The sequence below is a fragment of the Setaria viridis genome, chromosome 5 (genome assembly GCF_005286985.2).
Source record: "Setaria viridis chromosome 5, Setaria_viridis_v4.0, whole genome shotgun sequence".
Classification (NCBI taxonomy): Eukaryota; Viridiplantae; Streptophyta; class Magnoliopsida; order Poales; family Poaceae; genus Setaria; species Setaria viridis.
The window spans coordinates 33,694,101-33,720,808 of NC_048267.2; the positions used below are offsets into that span (position 1 = coordinate 33,694,101).

The 26,708-nt window shown below is 48.2% G+C and overlaps 2 protein-coding genes across 2 annotated transcripts; both read right to left on the reverse strand.

Moving 5' to 3' along the window:
* Positions 1–3,677: 3,677 nt before the first annotated feature.
* On the reverse strand, positions 3,678–6,197 carry LOC117855446 (mitogen-activated protein kinase kinase kinase 18). The gene has a single exon (XM_034737802.2). The coding sequence runs from the start codon at positions 6,044–6,046 to the stop codon at positions 4,589–4,591; it is 1,458 nt and encodes a 485-aa protein (XP_034593693.1). The 5' UTR covers positions 6,047–6,197; the 3' UTR covers positions 3,678–4,588.
* Positions 6,198–12,600: 6,403 nt separating this feature from the next.
* Positions 12,601–14,255, reverse strand: LOC117858336 (mitogen-activated protein kinase kinase kinase 17). Its single transcript, XM_034741389.2, has one exon. It carries the CDS (start codon positions 14,148–14,150, stop codon positions 12,651–12,653), a length of 1,500 nt encoding a protein of 499 aa, XP_034597280.1. The 5' UTR covers positions 14,151–14,255; the 3' UTR covers positions 12,601–12,650.
* Positions 14,256–26,708: the final 12,453 nt, after the last annotated feature.

Genomic DNA, 26,708 nt, shown 5'->3' on the forward strand with positions numbered 1-26,708 from the left:
CAAGAGGCGAAAGTGTTAATGTGATGACGTGTAATCCAGACCTCAATCTTCCCCTGGTTGGAGGATCGTACAATGGTCTTGTGCTCCTCCAAGTATGGAGCCACCAGGGATGATTTTTATAGGATCGTGAAGTGTGCTTTACGAAATGTACATCGATGTCGATCCGAGCTTTGCTCCCTGGTGTGCCTTTTCCCTTGAGTCTCCCCTCATGGCGTGATAAAGGGACTCCAATCGAACTCAGGTCATCAATAAATTCAACACAAAACTCAATGATCTGTTTTGTTCCATATCCCTTTGCGATGCTTCCTTCTGGACGGGTACGATTACGAATATATTTCTTCAGAACTGCCATAAACCTCTCGAAAGGGAATATATTGTATAGAAATACAGAACCGAGAACAAAAATCGCTTCAACAACTGGATTAGAAGGTGGGTCATGATATTAAAGAAGGAAAGTGGAAAGACCATCTCAAAGCTGACAAGGCATTACACCATGTCATTCAGCAACTTTAGTAGATTATTTGGATGGATTGCTTCTAAGAATTCATGTTGAGGAATGCACATAGGTTCACGATTGCCATTCTCACATACTTTGGTAGAATACCCCTCAGTGCAACAGGCAGCAATTGTGTCATCAAAACGTGGCAGTCATGCACCTTTAGATTTATGAATTTCTTCTCCTTAATATTTATTACTCCCTGTATGTTCGAGGAGTAGTCCGATGTGACCTTCATACTATTCAAGCACTCAAACATGCTTTTCTTTTATTCCTTGCTCAGAGTGCAATTGACAGAATGCAAGTAATGTCCATCATCTCTGTTTTCCGGATGTAGGTTATCTCACTGTTTCATGCGTTTCAAGTCCCGATGTGCTACAATTGTACATATGTACCCAGGAAGCCAAGCACATTCATGCAAATATTTTTGTCAGGTGCATCACATCGATTGCATTACGGAACTAAAGGACTTCCCAATAAGGTAGCTCCCAAAATATAGACTTCGTTTTCCACATGGTTGCATGTCCGTCCTCGTCGTTCGGAACAGGTTGGCTAACAGAGCCCTTGCCAATGACTACCATTGCATCCTTTATCATAAAAAATACACGTTTACCATTACAGTAAACGAGTTTAGTACGTTTTTCTTCTCCCTTTCAAAATGCTTCCCTTTCTTTCTTAACAGGTGCTTAGCAGGAAGAAATTGATGATGGCCGTATACACGACCTTCCTATAGTGTTTCAAATACATGCCGCAAATATCATCTAAACAGTGCGTGCAGACTCGATATCCCTTGTTTAACTGTCCGGACAGATTACCAAGTGCTGATCAATCATTGATGGTTGCATGCTCGTAGATTAAAAGTCTTCATTTTGTCCTCATCCCACACACGTATACCTTTTTCCTTCCATAATAGTAGAAGTTTATCAACCAACGATTTTAGATAAACATCAATTTCTTTGCCAGGTTATTTTGAACTTTGGATAATTACCGGCAGCATAATGAAGTTCTGCTTCATGCACATCCAGGACGGGAGGTTGAACATATATAAGGTTACAGGCCAAGTGCTATGACCACTACTGAACTCATCGAATGGATTGAATCCATATGTACTTAAATCATACCGCATGTTCCTTGGATCTTTTTCAAACTCGAGAAACTCTCTATCAATTGTTCTTCACTGGGACCCATCAGCAGGTGTCCGATCATTTCATCTTGCTTACATTTTTCTTTGTGCCAACGCATCAACTTTGCATGTGCCTTGTTTCTGAACAAAAAGTTCAACCATGGTACTACAGGAAAATGTCACATTACCTTCGCAGGAACTTTCTTCTTGCTGGCCTGCCCCTCAACCTCACCGAAGTCATCTCGCCTGATCTTATAACGCAGCGCTTCACACATAGGACAAGTCTCCAATTTCTCGTATTCCTCATCTCGATAGAGGATACAATCATTAGGACATGCATGTATTTTATGCACCTCCAAACCCAGAGGGCAAATAACATTTTTTACGTCGTACATTGAGGACGGCAATTCATTCCCCACGGGAAGCATGTTCTTTATAATTTTCATTAATACATCAAAACCCTTATCAGAAGCTCCATTTTTTATCTTCCATTGCAACATTTTCAGTGTGGTACCTAACTTTTTGTATCCCTATTTACAATTTCGGTACAACAATTTCTTATGAGCATGTAACATACGCTCGAATTTTGTTGACTCCTTCACATTCTTGTAGTCTTCCTTTGTACCTTGGTATACTTGACCTAGATCATCGGTAAGACTTTCTTCTGCAACCATCTCTTCTTCATCCTCGCCCATTGCAGCATCTGCAAAGGTACCTCCTTGAGTCTAGTCAGGAATGTATTTACCATCTTTCTCATCACCATTATCTTCCATCATAACTCCTCTTTCCCGTGCTTGGTCCAAACGACATAGTTAGGCATGAATCCCGAACCGTATATGTGGGCGTGAATAGTCTTTTTGGATGAGTAATCCTTCTCATTTTTCCAACTTCGGCATGGATAACAAATTTGCCAAATTGAGAAACCACGCAAACCATTAATATACTCCATAGAACGTTTGTCCGCGTTGTACATCCATTGCCGATCCATCTACAAAGTATTACCAAACCAAATATATTCTGATCATCCATAGAATTATACATCAAACATAATAAAAAGGATACAAATATCATTAAACTCAAATGTTACAAAAAGTTTAGATAGAAATACACAAATTTAAATTTTAGACCCAAATAACATGATACACTACGACGAACTCAAATGCTACTGAAAGTTTAGATAAAAATACACAAATTTAAATTTCAGATCCAAACAATATGATACGCTATGACAAACCATCCATTGAGTACTATCTAGGAGGACTTTAAGCATCCTTGGACGGCGAAGACGAAGGTTTCGCTGGTCCAGCCTCATCATGTGGTTTATTTGTACCTCCTGCAATGGTAGTACTAAGTGGACCTAAAATATTCGGGACTGGCGGTGGAGGATAACGACCACCAAAAGAAGTTTTCTGACTCGCCGCAAAGGCATCTTCATGACATATTTCCAAATAACGAAGCACAATTCTATCCCACGTGCTCATTTTCTTTGGGTTATCATGATGGCTAACTATGGTTTCCCCCTTGCCGTGAGAGGAACCACGATCGCCACTACCTTCAGCAGCAGTAGCCATCTCTAGGTACAACAGTTTATTTAGCTCATATTTGCAAATGACTAAACTAGGAACAAATTATATTTTTCCCCACAGTTTATTTAGCTCAAACATAATATATAAATAAAAAATTTCTCCATTGTAGGTTATTTTAAAAATGACTAATCACATACCTCTATTTTATCTTATTATCTCTATGAACCACAATTTATCTCGCTCATATTTGCAAATGACTAAAATATCAACAAATTTTATTTTTTCCATAATTTATTTAGCTCATATTTATAAAAGGACTAAACTATGAAATTATTCCTATAATCTTATATCAATTTCTTTGACTAATACGAAACATAGCATCCAAAAAATTAGTCCACAAAATACGAAATATGAATGGATGAAGCCTAAGCTAGAAGGAAGTTAGTAGCGGTTGGAGCCCGCAACCGGTAGGCGGGAGGCTCTTGAGGATTAAAAACCAACCGATACTAAGCCTCAAAACTAATGCTGAGTTTTACATTAGCGCCGCGTCCTACCACGTGTCCGCGTGGGGCCTTGTGGGGGAGAAGGGGGATGTCGAGACCTAGCGGCATGGCCGGTCGGTCTCGCCGGCGCCGAACCGGTGGCGAAGCTGGGCACGCGCGCGCGAACGCGTGGTGCGACGCCGCTTCGCTTCGCGCGGGGGGCCTGTGACATCCGCACATGGTGCGCGATCGCATGTTCGCCCCAGATCGACGGGGGCTTACTCCCACGTTTGCTTTCCGTGTTCGCGTCACGGCCTTCGTTCTGTCGCCGGTGAGCGTTGTGCTACTGGTGCCCACACTACGATGCACCATTAGACCGGCGAGGTTTCGATCTCAGGGAATAGTTCGGCGAGATCCATGCATCCCTGTAGCTTATCACACTTTGGCACTGGATGTGGATGGCCTTTCCGCCTAATGCCTCGAATCTAATGCATTTGTTGCGCCGAATCTGAGCGTTTTTGGGTTTGCGCTAGTGAATAAATTGGCAATCGATCTAAAAGTCTCCGTTCCAGTCGAAGAACGGGATCCGTTCATCTGGGAATCTTGTGGTCAGCACATCCTATGTTCTCTAGTATCGAGCGGAGAGGGCATCTCCATGATGAATCTGCCGAGCCGCCCCCGGCCGTCCACTCACTGGTCACTGTCCACAGACCATAGCTCCACACCGGCCGGCCGTCGGAAAAGGGCGTGCGCCGAAGGCGAACATTGCAGCGCATCGGATCTCCCCCAGAAGATTCTTGGCGTTGACATCCCCTGGATCAAGTGATGTCCACTCAGATATGCAACCGGAGCAATGCAGGCATGTGCGGACGTGACGTCATGCTGACACAGCATCGTGCGAGCATCTGATTGGCCCTCTTCTAGCATGCCGTACGTCGAGCCACTCGGCGAACGAACCTGCCTACCTTGCTAATGATGGTACAGCCGGATTTGCTGTTGGCGCACGAGTCCGATCGCGGTCGGCGTCATTGGTGTGGGGGCGTACGCACATGAAGGGTACGGGGCTCGCCAACCAGGTGATGGCAAATACGGGAATTTTGAGCGAAATTCGTTTGATTTTTACTCTGTTCCTGTTACAAGCACCGCGGGATTCCGCCGTTTCGATCCCGTCGTCATCGAACGGGTGTGGGATTTTATTTTCATGCACGCCTAGATACATTGGCAAGTAACTGGCCTGGCTAATGGCGGCGGTGCAAACAGTTACTCCTGCGATGCGCGGAAGATGGAGAAGGTCGCTGACATCTGTGGCGGCGGTGGCGAAGAACTGCTCGAACTCTGCTGCATCTGATGGTTCCGCCCAGACGAAGTAGTCCTCGGCGGCGGCGCTGGCCTCCGCCGTCGCCGGTGGTGCGTCATCGACAGTTTCCGAGCGGTCGTCGCCCTGCAGGTCGATCCAGCCTTCGTCGGAGTCCCAGTCGGGCAGGGCGGACGCGGCGCACGCCAATGCGCCGATCCTCTCTGCGGCGCCCGTCGACATCTCGTCCGCCTCATCCTCGGTGTCCGAGTCCCAGAACGCGTCGTGCAGCGTGCTCTTGGGGGACGGGAACTCCTGCTTCGCCGGCAGGTCACGGACGGCCGCGGCGGAGGCGAGGAACGGGTGCGCCAGGAGTTGTGCGGCCGTGGGCCGGGCGCTGGCGCGCCTCTTGAAGCAGCTGGCCAGGAAGTCCTTGGCCTCCGCCGACAGCCACGCGGGCACCTCCGGTACGGCGTCGGTGTACCCGATCCGGTGGACCGCGGCGAGGAGGTCGTCCATGTCGCTCCACGGCGCGCGCCCCGTGGCCATCTCGACGACCGTGCAGCCGAGCGCCCAGACGTCGGCGGCCGGGCCCTGCTCCTCCCCGCGGGCCACCTCGGGTGCCATGAACGCCGGGGTGCCCCCGATCGGGCGCGCGGACTCGACGGGCCTGGCGCAGCCGAAGTCGGTGAGCCTGGCGCGGCCATCGGCTCCGATCACCACGTTCCGGGCCTTGACGTCCCCGTGCACGAGCGCGCGCGCGTGGAGGTACGCCAGCCCGCGCGCCACGTCCCCGGCGTAGGCCCGGATGTCGCGTTCCTCGAGGCGGCCCCCGGCGCTCCTGGCGGCCTCGTCGGCGAGCGAGCCGCCGGGCGCGAACTCGAGGAGGAGCTGGTACTCCCCACCAGCCGCGGCGCGGGCGCCGAGGCAGGGCACGATGTGCGGCGAGGAGAGGCCCTCCAGGACGCGTCCCTCGCGCCGGAGCTGCGCCGCGGCGGCCGCGGCGCGCGCCGACTTGACCGCCAGCAGCTCGCCGGAGGCCTCGTCGGAGGCCAGCCACACCACGGCGCCCGACGCGCCGCGCCCCAGCGTGCGCACCCGCCGGAGCTGCTTCATCATCACCATGGTTGGAATCGGAATCGTCCCTGGTCTCTGCTCGCGTCTCTGAGGAATTCGCTTGAGGGAAGAAAAGGTGGATGGGAATTGGGATGTTGTTCGGTGTCCGCGGCGCGTGTGGGATATATGCGTCTGGAGATGGGAGGAGAAGCCGGCGGGAGGTCTATTTCTACGGGCCGCGCGGGGTCGTGGAACACGTGCGGGAACGGAGCGAAGGGGGAGCGAGGGGTATTGGCCGCGTGCGTTTGTTTCTACGCGCTGCTGCCTGAAAGCCAAGCTTCGTCGCACGCCTACCCCGTGACCGGCTGCGAAGGAAGGTGTAACGAACTTGTAGGCGCAGGCACTGGTCGCGGTTTTTGTCCAGTTTCCGGCGATTTTCCTGCTGCCTTTTACTACTCGCGACGGCGGGGTCCTGATCGCCGGTCGGGGCCTCGCAGCCGGGCAGGTGCATCCTCTCGAACACTTGGCGTTGGCGGCCGGATCTGATTGGCAGCCACGTGCTGGTGGCTAGTTTATGGTTCCCCCAGTAACATGATGCCGCCGACGGCAAGTGTCTCCGAGAGCAGCAGCAGTCGCTGCCTCTCCGGCTCTCCATCCCTGCTCCAGCGGATAAGGCCTGGGACCGGATCTGGACAGGGGAAGCCGATGATCGGTCGCGTTACGCTCTCTCTTTTCTCCTGTGCTACCGTAGCTTCATGGGTAGCGTCACGGCGCGATCTCAACTGCCAATAGTTCTCTCTCGCTCGACGTGGATGGGCTCCGGGAGAGGGGCTGCCGTGGGGGCAAGGCGATGGAGCCCGCCGTGCAGTCGTGCAGATGCCCTTCGAGGCACAGCCGCACAGCACGTTTTTGTTCGGCGGATGGCAGGTGTCGAATTACGCTGACCCCGGCCGGCCGGCGAGAATATTCCGCCGTTTTTAGGATAAGCTCGCCGGATCTTTCATCGTCCATGTGCTCCGGCGCGCGGTTCGGCTAGATGATGGTTATGGATTTGTTTTCTGATGAGCAACGCTTTTACACACCGTAAGCACGTGCAAGGCATCATGTCAACATAAGTACGTACCAGCTGTCACCGTCACGTGTCCTACAGCTCAGATCCCCCGTTCAAGAGCTAGAATTTTTTTAAAAAACATCGAGGGAAATACGGTCATTAGGAATTAGGTCCTTTGGTTCAGTTTTCAAAGTGGTGTGGCTTGGAAAAAAAAACTAAACGCCAACCAAAGACATTAGCTTCCTCCCAAGTGATTTCAAGAAAGCTGTTTTTGGGTAGTCATTTTTCATAGGAGGGAAAGAGTGGCTGGATCGGTATTTTCGTGAAATTTACCTACTGCCACTGGTTATGTTGTACCGGTTCGCTTTTTTTTTCTCTTCCGACTGCCCCGTCTCCCTCACACCCGCCGGCGCTCCCCTGCCCGGCGACGCTCCACTTCCCCGGCCCGGCGAGCACTTCCAGCCGGCGCTCCACCTGCCCAGCGTTGCTCCACCTCTCCCGGCGGTGGCGCCCTCTCCGGGCCCCTCCTCCTCTCCCCACGGCAGCACCCCTCCTCTCCATGTCCCTCCTCCTCTCCTGACGCAAAGGACACATGCCCAGTCGATGGTGCTCTGCAACGCGTCATCCTCGCCGAGCTGGCCCTCGCGCGCTCACCCTGACCCCCGCAGCGGCACCTGCGGATGCGCGCAGCACGAGCAGGAGGATGGGGGCGAAGGGTAGGGGGAGGGGAGGGGAGGCCGACGACATTGGTGCGCTAAGTGGTGGCGATTCGGGGGGCTCCGCCGCCATGGCCTCGCCGGGGCGCGCGCGAGCTTTGCCACCGCGACCCCGCGAGCGCACGTGAGCTTTGCCCACCGGCGGTCGGCCAGCCGCCCGCGGCTCTCCTCCGTTGGCCTAAGGAAGATGATGACGTGTGCAGGAAGATGATAGGAAGATGTACGGAAGATTGACATGTGGGTCATGGATGGTACGTGGGGCCCACTAACAACAGTTTCTTCAAAAGTTACAGTTTTCCAACCAAACGGCTTTCAGCTTCTCCACGACTCACATCTCACAGAAGCTTTTTTACAACCCACAGCTTACAATAGCTTTTTTCAGAAGTCGCAATTCAACCAAACACACCCTTAGGAAATAAAAAAAACAAAGGGATCCACTAATTAAAATTAACACTAGCAAGAACCACAAATAAAAAAAGGTTAATTAAGAATCCTTCAAAGAAAATTTTAATAAACATGCTTTACTAAAATGCATGCCACTTTTTACGTTTTAGCGTTGGTGATCGAAACACTTGAGCAGCGTTGGTGATCAAACACTTGAGCCACGCGAATTGAGCGTAGCTCGGCTGATTAGGTCCCTTGTGGTGGAACATGCCCATCAGAGTTCGAATCATCGACTCACCATTGGTGCTCGCATTTTCCTAGATTTAATCGGCGCGTGGTAGGCGACGTGCCCGTCGACAGCGAGACGCCAATGGTGACTTCGTCAATATCGAGAATTTGCCAGGTCAGTCTTTCGAAGGTGCTCATATGAGTAGGGTTACGTACGCGTGTTCGTAGAAGCGAGTATGCGTGCGTGTTCGTAAGCGTCTGTATTATTGAAAAAAAAAGAAGCACTTGAGCCACCGTTTCGTCTCTGAATCGGGAATTTCATTCAGTTCTGGTAGCCACTCAGTGTAGCTCGTTGACTTCAGTCCCCCAACTTGGACACGCAAATCTTGGTGCTGGTATGATCAGGCGGTGATGCTTCACTGTTCGCAAGTGGGGGTGGTCCATGACACACACCGTCGCAAGTGCACCTTGCCAACCATGCACGCACTGTTGTAAAAAATTCCAAATCGATTTAATAATGTACCCACAAGAAAAGCTCAAACAACTCAGCATTCTTTGCCTCCAACAAACCGTACTTGGCCTCCCCAGAGGTCCGGACTACTGGCCACGGTTCTATTTCCACGCCTCTCGGTTGTACTCCTCCGAGTTCGGTTGTACTCCTCCGAGTTCGCTTCATTTAAATCATAAACTAATTAGATTTAATAGATTCATCTCGTGAATTAGCCTCCATTTGCGCAATTAGTTTGATAATTAGCCTATATTTGATATTCCTAATTAGTATCCCAACATCTGATGTGACAGTGGCTAAAGTTTTGCCTTTGAGAGCCAAAAAAGCCCTTGTACGAACCAAATTTAAACGGCCTTTGACTAGATCTGCCTGACTTACATGCAAAACTTCCATTCAAGGACGCCAGGACGGCCACTCAAAGCTATTGCAGTCTTCTGGGGTGAATTATTGGAATGTAGAGCAAAAAGATGAGATATTCTGTACTGCTATATATGCTGCAGATTCTGATCATCACGGTTCAGTTGCGCCTGTGGACGCGGAGCAGCAGGCAAAACATTACTGTGAGGTAGAAAATGATTCTGAACACTGAGAGTGCGCTGCATATATATTAAGCGTAGACGCGTAGTTGTTCACTTTAGCCAGCCTTATTTCCACGGTGACGCTAATCTTCAATCACCTAAAACTTTTGAGGTTCTACCAAAAGATACCATGATGTACCAAAATCACAACTTGGATTTCGGTACATGTGCTAAGAAATAGTACCTCATGTACCAAAATCTTGCCATCCCTTGTTATAATTGGTACCTCTTGATGCATCGTAGAAAGGCTCAAAACTGTATCTTCACGGCTTAATTTTGCAATATTATATGGATTTGTTGGATTTTGATACTGACGGTTCAAAAAATTGGTTGAAACTTCAATATTAATTAGACACTCCTTTTGGTGTTTAGAAACACAGAACAATAGCATTCACAACATCTGCGGTCTAGTAAATGTCGAATAGAGCGATATATATTCGAAGCCTTGTAAACTAAGTTTAGGGTTGACCTACATCCTGTTAATCAAATACCGTACCTGTGTTAACTGAAAATTGTAGCGGTTCAGAACCCTTTCCGTTCTTCAGTGGTTTCTGTTCTATGTATACTTGATTTTTTTTTTGAAGTAACAGGTCCCCTACTGAATTTTGAAGTAAATCAAAAAAGTTCCGAGAGACCAAAAGAAAAAACAAAAAACAAATAAAACTACTAAAGGAGAGCAGAAGAGGGACAAGAGGAGAAAAATTACATGAGTCTATCCAGTCTAGCAAAGAAGACTGAACATGACAGTTGACCCTATGAAAAGCTATTAAACGAATCTCAGAGATAAATTTGTGTTTGACTTCTGGAACTGTTGGGGCGACGTTATTGAAGGTCCATGCATTCCTGGTCGTCCAGATACTCCATGCCATCAGGACAATGATTTCCATGAAGAACGGTAACTGTAATCGTCTTCTGATGGCATTGAAGATCGACATGGTCCGCCTGGTAGGTGTGTATGTGATACCAATTGATGCCCAGCAGGCTTTGGCAAAGTTACACCGCAGAAACAGGCATGCAGCTGTTTCCCTTTTCTGAAGAATGCAGATTTCACAGGTCGTGGATTGTAGAGGCATGGTTCTTCTGCTTAAAACATTTTTGGTATTGACTCTGTCTTTAATAAGTAACCAGAAGAAGACCTTGTGTTTTTTTTGACATTTTGATCTCCACAACCAGTGATTAATGGGATGTGTTTGCCTTTCACCAGTCAAAGCCTTGTAGGTTTTTGAAACTGAAAATGCCGGGTTGCCCCAAATGTAAACCCACAAATCTTGTGGTATGTTGCTATGTGCTCTTGCAAGATCCCTTGTAATTGATTAAGTTGGTTATGTGCCTCTACTGACAATAGGAGGTGGAAGGCATTTATCAGGGGTTGTTGCATAATTTCCTTGAAGGTGATTACCTCATTCTTTGCAAAAGAAGAGAGCTGTGGAAATTCAAGTGATATGAGATGATTATTCCAAGCATCTTTCTAGAATAAAATTGTACTTCCATCTGAAACCTGGGCTGACGCTATCCCCTTGTACAAATTTAGGAGCTTTACTATATCTCGCCACCAGAAGGAGCCATGTCTGCGTATTCCAGGCAGGGAGCCCTGACTACAGTAATTTTCCCAGAGAAGCTGAACCCATGGGATGTCTGCTTTAGAGAAGAACTTATGAAGAAATTTGAGTAATAGGGCCTGATTTTGCATATTAATATTAATGACTCCTAGTCCTCCTTGCTGCTTTGGTAGACATACCAGAGGCCAAGCTGCTTTTGATGGTTTCCTGGAGGTGGAGTCCGAACCTCTCCAAAGACAGTGTTTCCTGAACTTGTCAATCTGATCGACGACCCCCTTCGGGAGCTTCAGGGTGGCCATGTGGAACATTGCTGTTGAAGTTAAGACCGAGTTGACTAGCTGTAGTTTTCCACCTTGTGACAACATGCTGGAAATGCCTCCTAACCTTCTTTCTACCTTTCTTATGATAGGTAGGAACTCTTGAATCCTAGGCTTAGTTAGACCTAACGGTAGTCCAAGGTATGTGAAAGGCAAAGAACCTGCTTGACAGTTTATTACTGATGCAAGGTCTTGTAATTTTTCCTGACTTGTGTTAATAGGCACCATTACAGACTTAGAGAAATTCACCTTGAGTCCAGTGGAATCAGCAAACATGTCGAGAATGGTTTTGAGTTGCAATAGCTGAGCTCTTTCTGCTTCCATTACCAGTAAAGTATCATCTACATACTGAATTATTGGAAAGTCTGTTCCTGCTCCATTTTGAATTGGTAGCCTTAGTCTGCCTTCATCTTTGGCATTATTGAGGATGGTCTGTAGGAGATCAGCTGCCAGTACAAAGACGAGAGGTGAGAGTGGATCACCTTACCTAACTCCCCTCCTATAGTGGATAACTTTTCCAGGTACACCATTAAGGAGTATTGAAGAAGTCCCCGAGCTCAGAATGCTTTCAATCCATTTGACCCATCTATTTCGAAACCCTTTATGTCTTAAGATCTGCAGTATTGCCTGATGTGCTATCTTATCGAACGCTTTTTCAAAATCCAATTTAAGGATTATAAGGTCCTTCCTTGAGGCCTTGCATATGTGCAGGAATTCAAAGGCCCATGCTAAACAATCATGGATGGTTCTAGATCTGATGAAGCCATACTAATTTCTGTGAACCAAACTCAAAACCACCTTCTGAAGTTTATCAGCCAGAATTTTTGTAATGAGTTTAATGGTTGAGTTTAACAGCGAAATTGGTCTGAAATCACCCACTTGGAGGGGGCATTCTTTCTTTCGTATGAGAGTGATGTAAGAAGCATTAATGCTCTGAACGCAGATATTTCCTTCAAAGAAAGCGTCACAGAGATCATAGAAATCCTGTGCAACTAGATGTCAGCATTTTTTGAGAAATTCCCCATTGAATCCATCTGGACCAGGTGATTTATTAGGCGGCAGATCTTTGATGATTTGATCAATCTCTATCTTTGAAAAAGGGGTTTCTAGGATATCCAATCCTTGTAAGGGTGTTAAGAGATGGCTGAGATCGAAGTATATGTGGGTGAAATTGCTTTTGCCTAATCTTTCTCTAAATTCTTCCCATAAAAGCGTGGCTTTGGCGTGGTGGTCCAAAAGCGTGGCTTTGGCGTGGTGGTCCATTATCTGATGGCGGTTTGGATGTTGCATGTATACTTGATTGGAACATTGAAGCACCATCCACGCAAAATGTCAACAAAACGGCCAAATTGGCACGAAATTAAATTTATGGTCCACTTCTCGATTGCAAGGACAATCGACTTCCACAGTTTCGCCACGGTGGCTGCTGGAAATCGGGCGCAAATACTCTACATTGCTGCCTGCACTAACGCTAAAATGTCCCTGGCACTTAACAACATCATCAGCAACTACTACATTGCTGCCTACGCTCACCCTAGGATGTTTCTGACACTTACCAAGGCCACCAGCAATTCCTACATTGCCTCCTACGCTCACCCTAGGATGTTCCTGGCACCTAACAGAGTCATCAACATTTCCTACATTGCCTCCTGCCCTGACGCTCGAATGTCTCTGGCACTTGATGGAATCATCTCTAACTCCTACACTGCACGTTGGAAATCCAATGGCGCCTTCTGTGATGACGACATGTAGATCAATCACGGCAGCATCCAATGCTTCAGTCCTAAGGGCAAAACCTGCACCGCTCGTCACCGTGGCTGCCGGTGCCTCCGAGACCAGGGAGCACTCGCTGGTTACTTCGATCCAGCCTTCCTCAGAATCCCAGTCCGGCAAGCCCGACGAGGAGCTCGCCAATGAGCTGATCTTTTGGACCGCTCGCTCAGAGGCCTCCTCTTCCTCGTCGTCGGACTCCCAGAATAATGCCGCATTGAGTGTGCTGTTGGGGGACGGCCAGTCGTGCTTGGCCGGCTCGGCGTCGCAGCAGGCGTAGGCGAGGAAAGGGTGCTCCAGCAGCTGCGCCGCTGTGGGCCGGCTGGGGGGGTTTCTCGCCAGGCACACGCGCAAGAAGTCCTTGGCTTGCGCTGACAGCCACGCGGGCGGCTCCGGGACGGCGTCCGTGTAGCCGATCCTGTGAACGGCGGCGAAGACGTCGTCCACGTCGCTCCACGGCGCGCGCCCCGTGGCCATCTCGATGACGGTGCAGGCGAGCGCCCACACGTCGGCCGCTGGCCCCTGCTCGTCGCCGCGCGCCACCTCTGGCGCCATAAACGCAGGGGTCCCGCCGATCGGCTGCGACGGCGACGGCCGGACGGGCCGCGCGCAGCCGAAGTCCGTGAGCCTTGCGCGGCCGTCGCCGCCGATCACCACGTTCCTGGGCTTGACGTCCCCGTGCACCAGCGACCGGCCGTGGAGGTAGGCAAGCCCCCGCGCCACGTCTCGCGCGTACGCACGGATGGCAGGCTCATCGAGGTGGCCCCCGCTCCTGGCGGCCTCGTCGGCCAGAGACCCGCCGGGCGCGAACTCGAGGAACAGGTGGTACTCCCCGCCCGCCGCAGCGTGGGAGCCGAGGCAGGGCACGATGTGGGGCGAGCAGAGCCCCTCCAGCACCTGCTCCTCACGCCGCAGCTGCGCCGCCCCGCCGGCGGCGGCCGCCGACTTGACCGCCAGGAGCTGCCCCGAGGCGTCGTCGGAGGCCAGCCACACGACGGCGCCCGACGCGCCCCGGCCCAGCGTTCGGACTCGCCTGAGGCGCTTCGCGTCAGAGGGATCCATGCCTTTTCTGTTTGTGCTTGCTTCTAGTTGGGAGGAAATGCGAATGGCGTGTGAAATCTAAGCGTTCGGCGCCGCTCAGGATTGCCTTCCAGCGAGGTAGGGGGTGGTCTATTTATACGGGCCACCCTGGAGGCGCATGGAACACCTGCGGATGCCGAGCTGCGAGCCCCCCGGAGGAGGGATTTAGGACATCGGCGGCGTGCGACTCGTGGAAGGGCTCGGCCGGTGGAAGGCGTAACGGGCTTGTAGGCCCCGGTTCTAGTGGTGCCTTTGCGGCACTTTTCCGGCGTTTCTCCTGCTGCCTATTGCTTTCTGACGGTTATTGTTGGCCAGCCGCCGCAGCCTCAGGGGTCGGGGACCGTTGCTAATTCGCGCCATGGATCCAAATGCTCACGTTACCGAAAACCCTTGCCATGCCCTCCATTCTTAGTTCAAAACTTCCGAAACAATTTTTTGAACAAAATTTGATTAACCTCATAATTAGACAAAGTTAAAATAAGCAACCACATTGCCGTCGATTGATTTGATATACTCCTTTCCGAGTCATCACAAATAAGTGCTGCTTTTTTATATATTTTGCAAAAGATAAAGGTTGCTGGGTGGCCCGCAGCCCACACTGTTTTCAAAACTATGAAATCTTTTGAAACTTGCGTTGGGAGCTATATAGTTTAACTTCATCTAAGTACGTCCAATTCCGTGCCTCACAATAAAATGCTATGGCTAGCCTTTTAAACCGTGAAATGAAATTGTCCATTGGAGATCTTGTTTTATTCATCAACTTAATTCTTTTTAGATAACGTGGTACTCTTAGCAACTGCAAATACAACTCTCCACTAGAAATATGTAAAGGGAGCCTTATCCATCACGTATTTAAGAGAATCTTAGTTATTACTCGAATAAATAAACAAATAGAGAATCTTAGTTATTCGAGATATCAATAAAGGTAGCCATCCTACGATTGTTTTCCTACGCTTGCTCGGTAAAAATAATAATAATGCAGGCACTCTTCACTGGGAGGAATATGATTTCTATGTAGTGTCACAACTGCGAAAAATGATGAGATAAATGGTGTTTCACATCCATTTTGAGGGTTCGATGGTCGGGATATGAACCTGAGGCATCCACTAGTAGTAGATCAGTGCAAGGAGAAGCTCTCCTTGGCTTCAAATTTATAGTGAAGACAATCGCTGAGAATTGTCGCTAGAGGACCAAATCGAGATCTTGTTAAAGATGAATATTATTTTAAACAATGGCTGAATGCACAGTCTTGCTAATGATTACGATCCATTAAATCTTGAAAAAAAGGAAGAATAGCTGAATAGGCAAGGTAACACATTTGCTTTAGCAAAGGATGCCGACTGCAATGGAACTGATATCAAGGAGTGAAGGCATGAGGTACTAGGGAGTACCAAGTTTATGGTAAGCAGAGTTGCTAACAACATAGTGATATGGAAAAGTACAAGCAATCCATCGGGGAATATCGTAATTGGAGACTGAGAATTGTGCTGGCTAATCTAGCATTGTCTCAACACTTGTCATCAGTCATCACCTAGGCAGTAACAAAAGCAACGAGTGGTGGTTGCTGATAAGGTGGAATGGGGCACATGGGCATGGAACAAGATGATGATGTATTGACGTTTTAGACCTGGTTCGTTTTGGGTAGGATCGATTGGGATTGCAGCCTAATTCACGTGGGTCACTCGGCTTAGTAGGATCCCGACCCATGGGGAAATAGTTTTTCGTTTAAGCCTAGTGTGGCTTGTATCCCTACCCACCCGTCATTCCTCACCCCAACCCTAAACAACTCTTCTCTAATAGCTGGAAAATAAACACAAGAGGGCAAGGGAGGCGAATGCAAAGCAGACTAAGGCCTCGTTCGTTTCTTTTGGAATGGATCCAGTTCAGGAACCGTTCATTTCTTTTGGAATGGATCCAGTCCGGGAACCGTTCCAGGCCAGGATCGAATTGATCCAGGTGCTTCACTTGATCCCGGCCAAGAACCATTCCAAGCTCAGGAACTGTTCCAAAGCTCACAAATAATATGTTCGGCTGTACAGGAATTATTTCAGGGCTAGAGCCATTTCAGCAGACCTATTTGACCAAAAAAATTGTTCAATTCACGTTGTTCATATAAATATTTTTTGTAGGACATTGTTCACTGAAACTTTGTGACAAAACTACTTCAGCCATACACAAATTTTAATCAAGCGAAAAAAACATGACTAGTTGTTTGGAGTTACACGACAGAAAAGGAAGGGCTCCACTTGAGTCTATGCGCCATCGGAGAGGGTCCGCTTCGTTGTGCTGATGTACAAAACTGCAATTGCATTCAGACAATAAGCATCAAAATACATGATATATATGCACAGGCACATCACACAGAAGTCAGCACAAATATAAATGACAGGTAGGTGTTTGCTGCACTAAACATTCCTTAAGCAGCAAAGTGGATGTCAGTTTGGCATGTCATTGTTATGTATAAAGGGAAAGCACCTGACAAAATAGCACAAGGCTGCAATAACTGACTATAATCTTTGCTTCAAGAGCAATTTGATTGACAAAGCAAGCATATTGTTCCTAGAAGTTTTTTTAAGACACTATACTCAGTTATACTGAACCTGCAGAATCTAACAGACATGCAGAAGCTATCTCTTTGCATTGGTCCTACTACCAACTGTTCAAACGCATCAATTACCTGATAGCAAAGAAACTCATATAGGATATTGCAGGCTGCACTTGCAGGCTTGCAGCTACTAGCCTTTACTACAACAATCCAAGATCATGTGAAGTGTGCAGCCGGGCTATTCATTTCAGGGTAGGCTAATGGCGACATCACCTTCAGTTTTCTCTTCAGTTTTACTTCAGACAACAATGTGGCATAACTGAAAGGCGCACGACACTGCAACCACTGATTAATCAAGATAACCTAGCTCTTAGTGTACTCATTATGAATCACATCCAATGTGGCACTTATCTGTCGCAAGGCGTGCAACATTTTTCTCTCACTAGCCACACAACATACAACCAAATTTCTATAGTTTTGTGATTAACATGATACATCATGTGAGAAAATGTACAAGTGATCTTGCATGCATGATTTCCTCACAAACTCTAGAAAAAAGAGCTGCTGTGTGACCGTGTCAGAACTAAATGGGCACATTTAGATGGAGCAGCCACTGAAACTGAAACTGTAGATGGCATTCCATGTGTCCCTGCAGATCTACCTGATCCTTTTTCACCTCAACTAATACTATCAAACAAGAACCACATCAAACAAGAAATTCTATCAAGTTTTAGTTAGCTAGGATCTCACAAGGTCACAAACTATTGCACAAGATACTTATATGCAATTTGTGAGCAAGCAGACCCAAGATCCCTGGAAATCCATGGTTGGTAGCCAAGAAGCAGGTGCTCCAATTCCAGCGGAGAATGGAGTCAGATGGACCTGGGAGGAAAGGAACAGATCCATGACGAAGGATGCCGTTCGATAGCTAAGCTCAACTGCTAACCACCTTGTTGCCTGCCTGACCTGCAACTACAACCACCTAGACACGGACGACCTAGGCCGGTCATCAACGTGAAAAGCGACGCCCGGCCGGCCAACAACGACGGATGTACCCCACCCCTGCTCAAAGATCTTGGGTCAGCTTACTGGTGAGAAGGCGGCGGCCGTCGTCGCGGTGGTGGCCGTCGAAGATGTCCCATGCCGCCACGCTGTCACCTCGCGCCGCCCCGCCGCCACCTCACGCCGCCGCCGCGTTGCCTCGCGCGCCGCCAGCGGAGCCACGCCTAGCGTCACCTCGCGGAGCCTCGCGCCGCCAGCGCCGTTGCTAGTTCCGATCCAGAGGTGAGAACATACGGATCCGATCCGGGCCGCATAGTGAAGGAGAATTCCAATCCAGGCCCGTTTTCATTCCGGGCCGTATCAAACCGAACGACCATTTTTGGTCCGGTCTGGTTTTGAACCGGGCCTATTCGATCCGGGTGGAACAGGCCACGTTCCGGGCCGTTCCAGTCAAAACGAACGAGGCCTAAGGTGGCGGTAGCTACATCTCATGCTGGGTGGCTGTCAGCTCTTGTGACCAGTTGCTTGCTTGCCTGAGTTTCTCATCCCCTCTTCCTTCCCCGCTGCTCTCCTCTCGCCATCTCCTCTCAGCACGCACGAGGCTCTTGATTCGCATTCCCAAATCCCAGCCTTGGACTATAGATTGAGATCTGGTTCTTGATTTGTTTTCTTTGGTGAATAAATATGGGCTAGCTAGAAGAAAAAGAACCAAAGAGGGAAAAGAAGACCGGTAACTTAGAAGGACTAATGGAGGTACATTTGCATATCTGATAATATGCGAATTTTCCAGAGTTCTTATGATAATGATGTTGGGTCTGCTTGATTGGGTTGAGAAACAAAATGGCTAAGTAGCTATGTTTAACTTTGAGTTGTACATTTGGTTAATTTCCATATTACTATCAATTGTAGTAAGATTCAATAGGCTCACTCTTATTTGATGGCTAGTTGTTCATTATGTGGAACATATACTGGCATGGGTAATATAAAAGATATTATGTGTTTGTCAAACTAGGTGGTAAAAGTGTATCATTGTCCACTAGAGGAGCTGCGTAATTTTATTACTGCATCTGCAATAATAGTTGAATGTATATATAGTGTGACATATAGTCTAGTAGAGCTTCAGAGTTTCAGTTTAACGAAGTATTCAAATTGTAGAGTTTCAGTTCAAAGTTTTAATTCTAAAACTATGTGTAGCTATGAAATAGTATGGATATAAACAAGTGCATGTTGTTTATGAATCTGGAATTAAACATGTGACTTGAGTTTTCATTGAATAATTTCCTAGTTCCTAGAAATTTATTGGCTATTGAGTCTTTGGAATAGACTTATTTGAGGTAACATATATCCACTCAAATTTATGGAATCTGTCCAATTACTATCAACATATGGAATCTTTAAGCATTCAATCATTTTTAGGGTGCATTGCACATTATGGTCCAATTTGTTTTCCAGCATGACTTGTGTGTATTTATATAGAAAAGGAAATCATATTACTTTCCTTTGTAATTAGATATTTAGATATTGTTCAAAAGTAAATTTATCTCATGGTCTCTGGGTTGGATAAATAGTCCCCTTGTATTTATTTCACTTGTCAGTTAGTGGATAGATCAACTAATGAAACTACTACATGTTGGTATGAGTGTTTTGAATCTTACTTGACCGTTGTTGTAGGTGGATGTCAAGGTCAAGACTGTTGGCATGGCTGTTGACGGTAGTTAGCGCGTCAAGTTGTGAATCGCAAGTGCACGGATCATCGTAGTTTTTTCCTTAGAGTATTTCATCCAAGGTTTATCAACCCGTGGATCGGCAACGAACTGACTAGGGTTCTCTATCTAGCTAAACGGATCTAATCTAATCATGAAACATGAATTACATATAAATGTAAACCCAATCGTGAGATAAGTATGAGGTAACACAACCAAGGGTAGCATGAGCCTATCGTCTTCTTGTTGTAGCTCCAGCCAAAGTGGCAACCAATCTATGTAACACCTTGATAAAGAGTCATCTGTCAGATTCTTATGGTTGCCCTTGCGAGGTGCTTGTTGACGCCTCCGGTTTCCCAAATCTTTACCTCAACGACTCCCACAATACTCACCATCGATCCTACTCAACATTACGCAATCGTTTGGCCTTTTCCTCCCGCATGTTGTCACCACACAAGAGTAATCACACTGACTTCCTATGTAATGTATCCGCAAGACATAGACTAATCATCACAATTGCATCTATTCCTAATAAGAACATATGCTAGCTAGTCATATGAGAATAGGCATGCATCATAGTAGATCAAAGTAAAGACAAGATTAGATTGATATCACCATTGTGTGTACATAGGCCTTTATGATCACAAGGCTCAGCTTCGGAACTCCACCATGGCTTCGCCACGTAGGGACGACCATGGCGGCTAGGGTCTAGCCTAAGCCATCTCCTAGACAACCTCGAAGACTTGCAGCGGCCCTCAACTCCCTATGGTGTGTGCACTTGGTTTCGCTGACTTCTGATTGATTCCTCCCCGGGCTCGGTGAATTTTCGGGGTATTTATAGTATGGAGAGCTCGTGGGTTAAATTGGAAGGCGAATGGGCGAAGGAAACGGGTAGGCCGATCGGCCTGGCCCTTCGTTTTACCCCCTTGCGTCCTGCTTCGTCGCCATGTCTTCTTCAATGTTCTGGAACCTTATTTTGTATGCATGTGAGCCTGGCACGTCGATAGCTTCAGGATGAGATTGATATTCAATAACTTTCCAAATCTCTACTTGATCTTCTTTGATTCCTCCTCGATTCCGAAGTGATCCTTGCCATGTTTTCACAAACTTAGTCCTTAATTCATCTTGGAGGATTGATTGTCAAAAATGAGCATCGGTGGAGGTCAGAAGACCTCAGACCGACTAGGCCGGTCGGCCTGGGCCCTTTTTGCGCCTCCTGGTCTTCATCTTTCTCTGGTCCACTACTCGTTCAAGGCTTTATCCAAAAAATGCATATTGAGCTCAATTTCTTGCGAAAATAGAATATCCTTCAAAATGTCTTACATATGTGAAAATGAGGTTATTTCAGATAATAAGTGGTGGGTTAGTACAAGCATATGGATGAAAACTCTAGTTAAATAGCATTAAAAGTGTGTCAATAATGAGCGTCAACAATGGCTTGGTATAAAACATGATCTCAGACATCGAAAAACACCAAGTTCGAAGTCCTCAAAGTGTCTTAGCATGATCGAGGGAGCATGTGTGTGATCTATTGATTTTTTTATTGATATTATTTATATCAGGTGGCTTGTTCAGCTATGTGAGACAATCAAGTCACTGCCTTCTTCAATCTGACGATTTGCAAACTTGTTCATTGATTGGAATGTAGGGATGTACTAGATTACATTGCAAACTTGTGATCTGTTGGAGATGCTGATCAGCTGGTAAACCTGAGATGCATTTGTTTATGAGAGCAGGTGACTCAAATTATTATCTGTATTGCTATGTATTCTTAAGCATGCATGAGCCTAGTTTTTTTTTTAAATCCAAAGCAGAGGGTTCAACCCTCAAAGCGATTGAGTGACACCATGGGGATGCACCCAATCCCTATTTGGTTTATACTCTCTTGGGGATTTGACCCATGGCAACAGAACAAGCCTAAGTAGGATTGAGGTGGGGATTGCCGGATTGGGATATAGTGTTTTTGATTATCAGTGTTGGGCCGGAGTTGTAAGTAATTTGGTTGCTATAATCTTGTTTGTAAAAGGTCACGAGGATTGACTAAAAGTAGAGTTGTCGGGGCCGATTGACTAGTAGAAAGACCCTATCGTTATCTCAAGTTATATGTTCTAGTAACTTTATATTATGCACTTTTCTCTTAGAGTGCTTTAGCCATTTGTTTCCTTTTTCAATTTCTTGAAATCATTAGAAGTTTCAGCAGGCATAATTTTGACCATGTTGGTGAGACTCTAGATGGGGCCATAGTTTATAAGGTTTCTTTGTTAGCGAGTTTAATGGAGCTACCTGGGAGGCAAGCTAGACTGGTGGTTGTGGTAGGTCAGGGGCGGAGCAGGGAGTCTGTGCATACATTGCGCGGGCCAGTTATACGGACAATTTAGTGGTGGGTACGTCGACAAGAACAAGATAAGGCGAGCAGGGTGTGGGAGTAGCGATGAAAATGGACGGATAAAATCTCGTTACGGCCTGTCCGTTTTACCGTATTTGTCCTGTATTTGAAGATAAACGGAAACGGGATGGTAAAGTCCGGTAACGGTACGGGAAACGGGATAGGGGTACCCGATAGCGGTACAGTATACGGTTGAGGAGGTGTCCCGTCCGTATTTGCGGATCCCATTTTCAACCAGGATGGTTCCGTATTCATCCCGTTTCCAATTAACCGGGATAGCCCACTTCTGCCCCCCAACCCCAATCGCAATCGGCCCAGGCGGCCCAACAATCAACCCTAGAGAATGCCTGGGCGCCTGGCGTCTCAGTCTCGCGACTCACGGTCTCCGAGTCCCTGTCTCGCATCCCTGGCGGCGCTGCATCTTGCTCTCGCTCTCGCCGCTGTCTCGCACTCTCGCTCGTATCTGCAGGGCCGCCGGATCGGACGCCAGTTGCCACTAGCGCCACCCACCCATCCCGCCGCCGGCCCCTGGCTTTGGCTGCCCCCCTGGCCCCTCGCACGGGCACGGCCGCCGCCGCCGGCCTGCCCCCAGGCCCCAGCCCCCGCACGCCAGCCCCGCACCGCCGGCCCTGGCCCCCTGCCGGCCTGCCGCGTGCCGTTCAAATGTGTGTGGCTGCTGGCTGGGCACAGCGTTGTGGCGTTGTTGGTGTTTTGTCTGCTGCCTAGTACAGTGGGTGGCTGCTGGCTGGGCGCCTGGGAGGCTGGGAAGATGACGTTGGTTTGCTATAATGCTGTGGCCTGCGGCGTTGGTTTCCTGTGGCCTGTCACCTTTGGCATTGGTTTGCTGCTTGCTGGTGTTGGTTTGCTGGGCTAATTCTTTGGATTTGGATTTTGGAACGTGAAGTCATCCAGCGTATGGTCCCGGTTACCGTCCGTTTCCGTTTTATTACCGTCCATATTTGTTCATTTCCGTATATCCGTTTATCTTGCTTCCCGTCCCGCTCCCGTTCCCGGTGAAAAAATATGGAACGGGATATGATTAAGGGGTTTTCCCGCCCATCCCGTCCGTTTTCATCGCTATGTGGGAGCGAGTTGTGCGGATCTGAGGTAAGGAAAGAAAGATACAACTTGAATAGGAGGTAGGAAAAAAAAGGAAATTCATTGGGTTAAAATCATCGGCCTCTAGTTTCTTGTTTTGTTCTTCTTGTCTCTTCTCGTTTATTTTTCGAAGGATCTTTGTTCAAACAAGTACAACATAAATTCGAAAGAAGTACTTCTCCGTTCCAAATTATAAATCATTTTAGTTTTTCTAGATACATAGTTTTTACTGTATCTAAATATAACACATAACAAACAACTTATAATTTGGAACTAAGGGAGTGGTGATGAAAAAAATGTGCTCGGACGAGATTTATGTAAAACCATAGTCTTTCTATTCTTAAATATATGATGTTAGCTCACCTTAATTGTCATATATTTAAAAGTGGAGCGGTCGCAAATAATATTCTAAAATGTAGGGAGTATGTATATATACTTTACCAATTGCCAGTGACAAAGCAACCGGGTGCAAATACCATACTATATCGTACGCTCATACTCAGATAGTCAGATACTCAATGTCTCTGCCACCTGAGGGATTCATCCACAACTCATACATAGCACGTAGGAAGGATATCTAATGGCACCTTTCAGGACAACATCCATGCAGACGATGTTATGAACGGCCGCGAAGACGTTATCTACGGGGCCATTTGGTTTCCTTGACCATTAACGTATTGCCTCGCCAAGCAAGAATACTGGAGCAAGCAGTTGAGCGTCTGGATATCGAGTAAGGTTATTTTGGAGTTGTGCATCCAATATTTGTTTTGCTCTCGTGAGAGAGCCAAAATAACTCGCCTGGGCTGGCAACGTTCTCTTTTCTTGCACCAACGAAGCGACTAGCGAGGCGAGGTGAGGCCTTACCCAAACAACCTGCCCTACGTTACTCCTCGGCGCGGCGCCGGCCGGTAGACATCTCGATGAAGGGGCAGGCCACCGCCCACATGTCGATCGGGCCAGCCCCCGCGCGCATTGCCCCCGGTGCCAGGAAGCCCCGGATCCCGCCGATAGGACACGACGGCGGTGGCTGGACTCGCGCACCCGGTCGAAGCCCGTGAGCCTGGCTCGGCCGTCCTCGCCGACCATCACGTTCCTGGTCTTGACGTCCCCATGCACGCGAGCCACCACCCATCCGTGGAGGTACACCGGGCTACGCGCCAGCTCCAGCCGTCCCCTGATTCCGCACGGAGGGCGATCGGGTTCCGCACTTCCGCGTAGCCTCGCCGGGCGGCGGGCGCATATTTGTGGAACAGCTGAAACTCTGCCCGCGGCGACGCGAGAGCGGAGGCAGGACACGATCGGTTTGCGGCGAGGAGAGCACCTCTAGCACCCGGACCTCTCGCCGCAGCTGTGCCGCGGCACCACCGGTTGCCGCCCACTTGACTGCCAGCAGCTTGCCCGAGGCGTTGTCGTCGGAGGGTAGCCACACGATGGCGCCCGACTAGTCGTGCCGGAGAGTGCGGACTTGACGGATCAGCGTCGCCACGAAGGCGTCCACGTTTTTCCTGTTTGCCCTTCTGGTAGCAATTCGGGAAGAACGTGAACGGCGTGTGAAATTTCTGCATTTGGCGAATGGCGAGTGCGCCTTGCAACGAGGCGGGTCAGTCTATTTGTACGGGCCGAGCGTGGAACACCTGCAGAAACCGAGCAGCGAGTCCCGGAAGGAGGGATTTAGGAAATCGGCGGCGTGCGTCCCGTGAGCCTGGAACGACGGAAGGCGTAACGAGCTTGTAGGCCCGGCTCTGGCCATTGTTTTTCAGCACATATTCGGCGTTTCTACGCTCCTTCTATGGCACCTTGAATCCAAATGCTCCCACCACTAGTAGAGAAGTGACTTTCGATCCACCCCCTTTTATCCCGGTTTAAAAGTGGCCCGGGACAAAAGGGGGTGCGCGGGGGAGCGGGAATTTGGAGGGGAGAATTAGTCCCGGTTGGTAATTGCAACCGGGACTAAAGGCCCCCCTTTAGTCCCGGTTGCAACGGCTAGGGGGGGGGCGTCGGTGGCGGGACCCTTTTATCCCGGTTGGAGGATCCAACCGGGATAAAGGGGACACCCTTTTATCCCGGTTGGAGGTACCAACCGGGACTAACCCTTTTATCCCGGTTGGTGCCTCCAACCGGGATAAAAGGGTGTCCCCTTTATCCCGGTTGGATCCTCCAACCGGGACTAACTTCCAACCGGGACAAAAGGTGTTTCCTTTTGTCTCGGTTGGAGTTTTTAACCGGGATAAAAACTCATCCCCCACTATATCCCGAGACAGAGACTTTCTTCTTCCTCCAGCCCGAGCAGTCCAGCACATTGATAGAGAGCTGAGCTTCACCTACTCTCCGGTGGTGCCCAAGCAAGGGAGGTGCTGCCCGAAGTTTTTTCCCTCATTTTTGTGGGAATTTGACTCAGCCAACAAGTGCTGCGAAGGTTTGCTACTTCATCCTCGTGTTATGCTTTGATTTATGCTTTGGAGATGGAAAGATTATTTGCTACAATGTGATGATGAAGTAGAAAAATGGAGAGGTATTTTGAGCTAGAATGTGAGGGAGATTGATGTGTCATATATAGTATGCATTATTTCAGTGGTTTAAAAATGATGCTACCTTGTCTAGACGGTTTATCTTATCAAATTTAATATGGTTTTTTAAATCCATATACTTGTTAAACTTGCATACCGTGTTCATTTCGGCGAGAATGTTCTCCGCCGAGTAGCAACGTATGTCAAGAAGGAGGTTCGATTCTACGAGAAAGAGTGGATACGGACATCGTGACCGTGTCCCCTTTTCCGTAGCATCTAACCTCTTTCATGACGAAGTGCGGTGCCGCCCAGTTGAGGACATCCTCGCGAGATGATCACGGTCTTCAAGTTGAACAACTTATGCAGTGTTTGGGACTTTAATTTAAATATGTGTATTTGGATCTTCATGTTGTTGTATTGTACCATGTTGTTTGGATCTTTAATCGATTTTCACGCGTAATCCATTGTCAAGTGTAATCCATTTTCGTGCGTAATACGATGCAGATGGACCGGCATTGGATGTATAATGCAGACAGACGGAGCAAGGTGTTTATTGATGGCTTGCATTATTTTCTCGAAGTGGCAAAAGCGAACAAGGCAGAGAATGGGTTCGTATGTTGTCCATGCTTCCAATGCAATAACAGGAAGGAGTATTCAAAGGATTCCTGGGGGACTATTCACAGCCACTTGTTTAAATACGGTTTCATGCCTAACTATTTGGTTTGGACCAAGCACGGTGAACTAGGGGTTGTAATGGAAGATGGCGAGGAGGAGGAGGAAGATGACACCATTCCGGACTGGGTTGCAGGTCAAGCTTTTGCAGGTACTACAATGGGCGAGGCTGATGAAGATGAGTTTGCAGAAAATGACCCTACTGATGACCTTGGTCAGGTGATACGAGATGCATACAGAGATTGCGAAACTGAGAAGGAAGCAGCAAAGTTGCAGCGCATGATAGATGATCACCAAAAATTGTTGTACCCAGGTTGCCAGCAGGGCCATAAAAAACTAGGTACGACACTAGAATTTGTGCAATGGAAGGCAAAAAATGGTGTGTCCGATAAGGCATTTCAGGGGATGTTGAGAATTGTCAAGAAGATTCTCCCCGAGAATAATGAATTACCGTCCACAACATATGAAGCTAAACAGATTATTTGCCCTCTCGGATTGGATGTTCAGAAGATACACGCATGCCCTAATGACTGTATCCTCTATCGTGGTGATGAATACGAGGAATTGGATGCTTGTCCCGTCTGCGAAGCCCTGCGGTATAAGATCAGGCGAGATGATCCTGGTGAT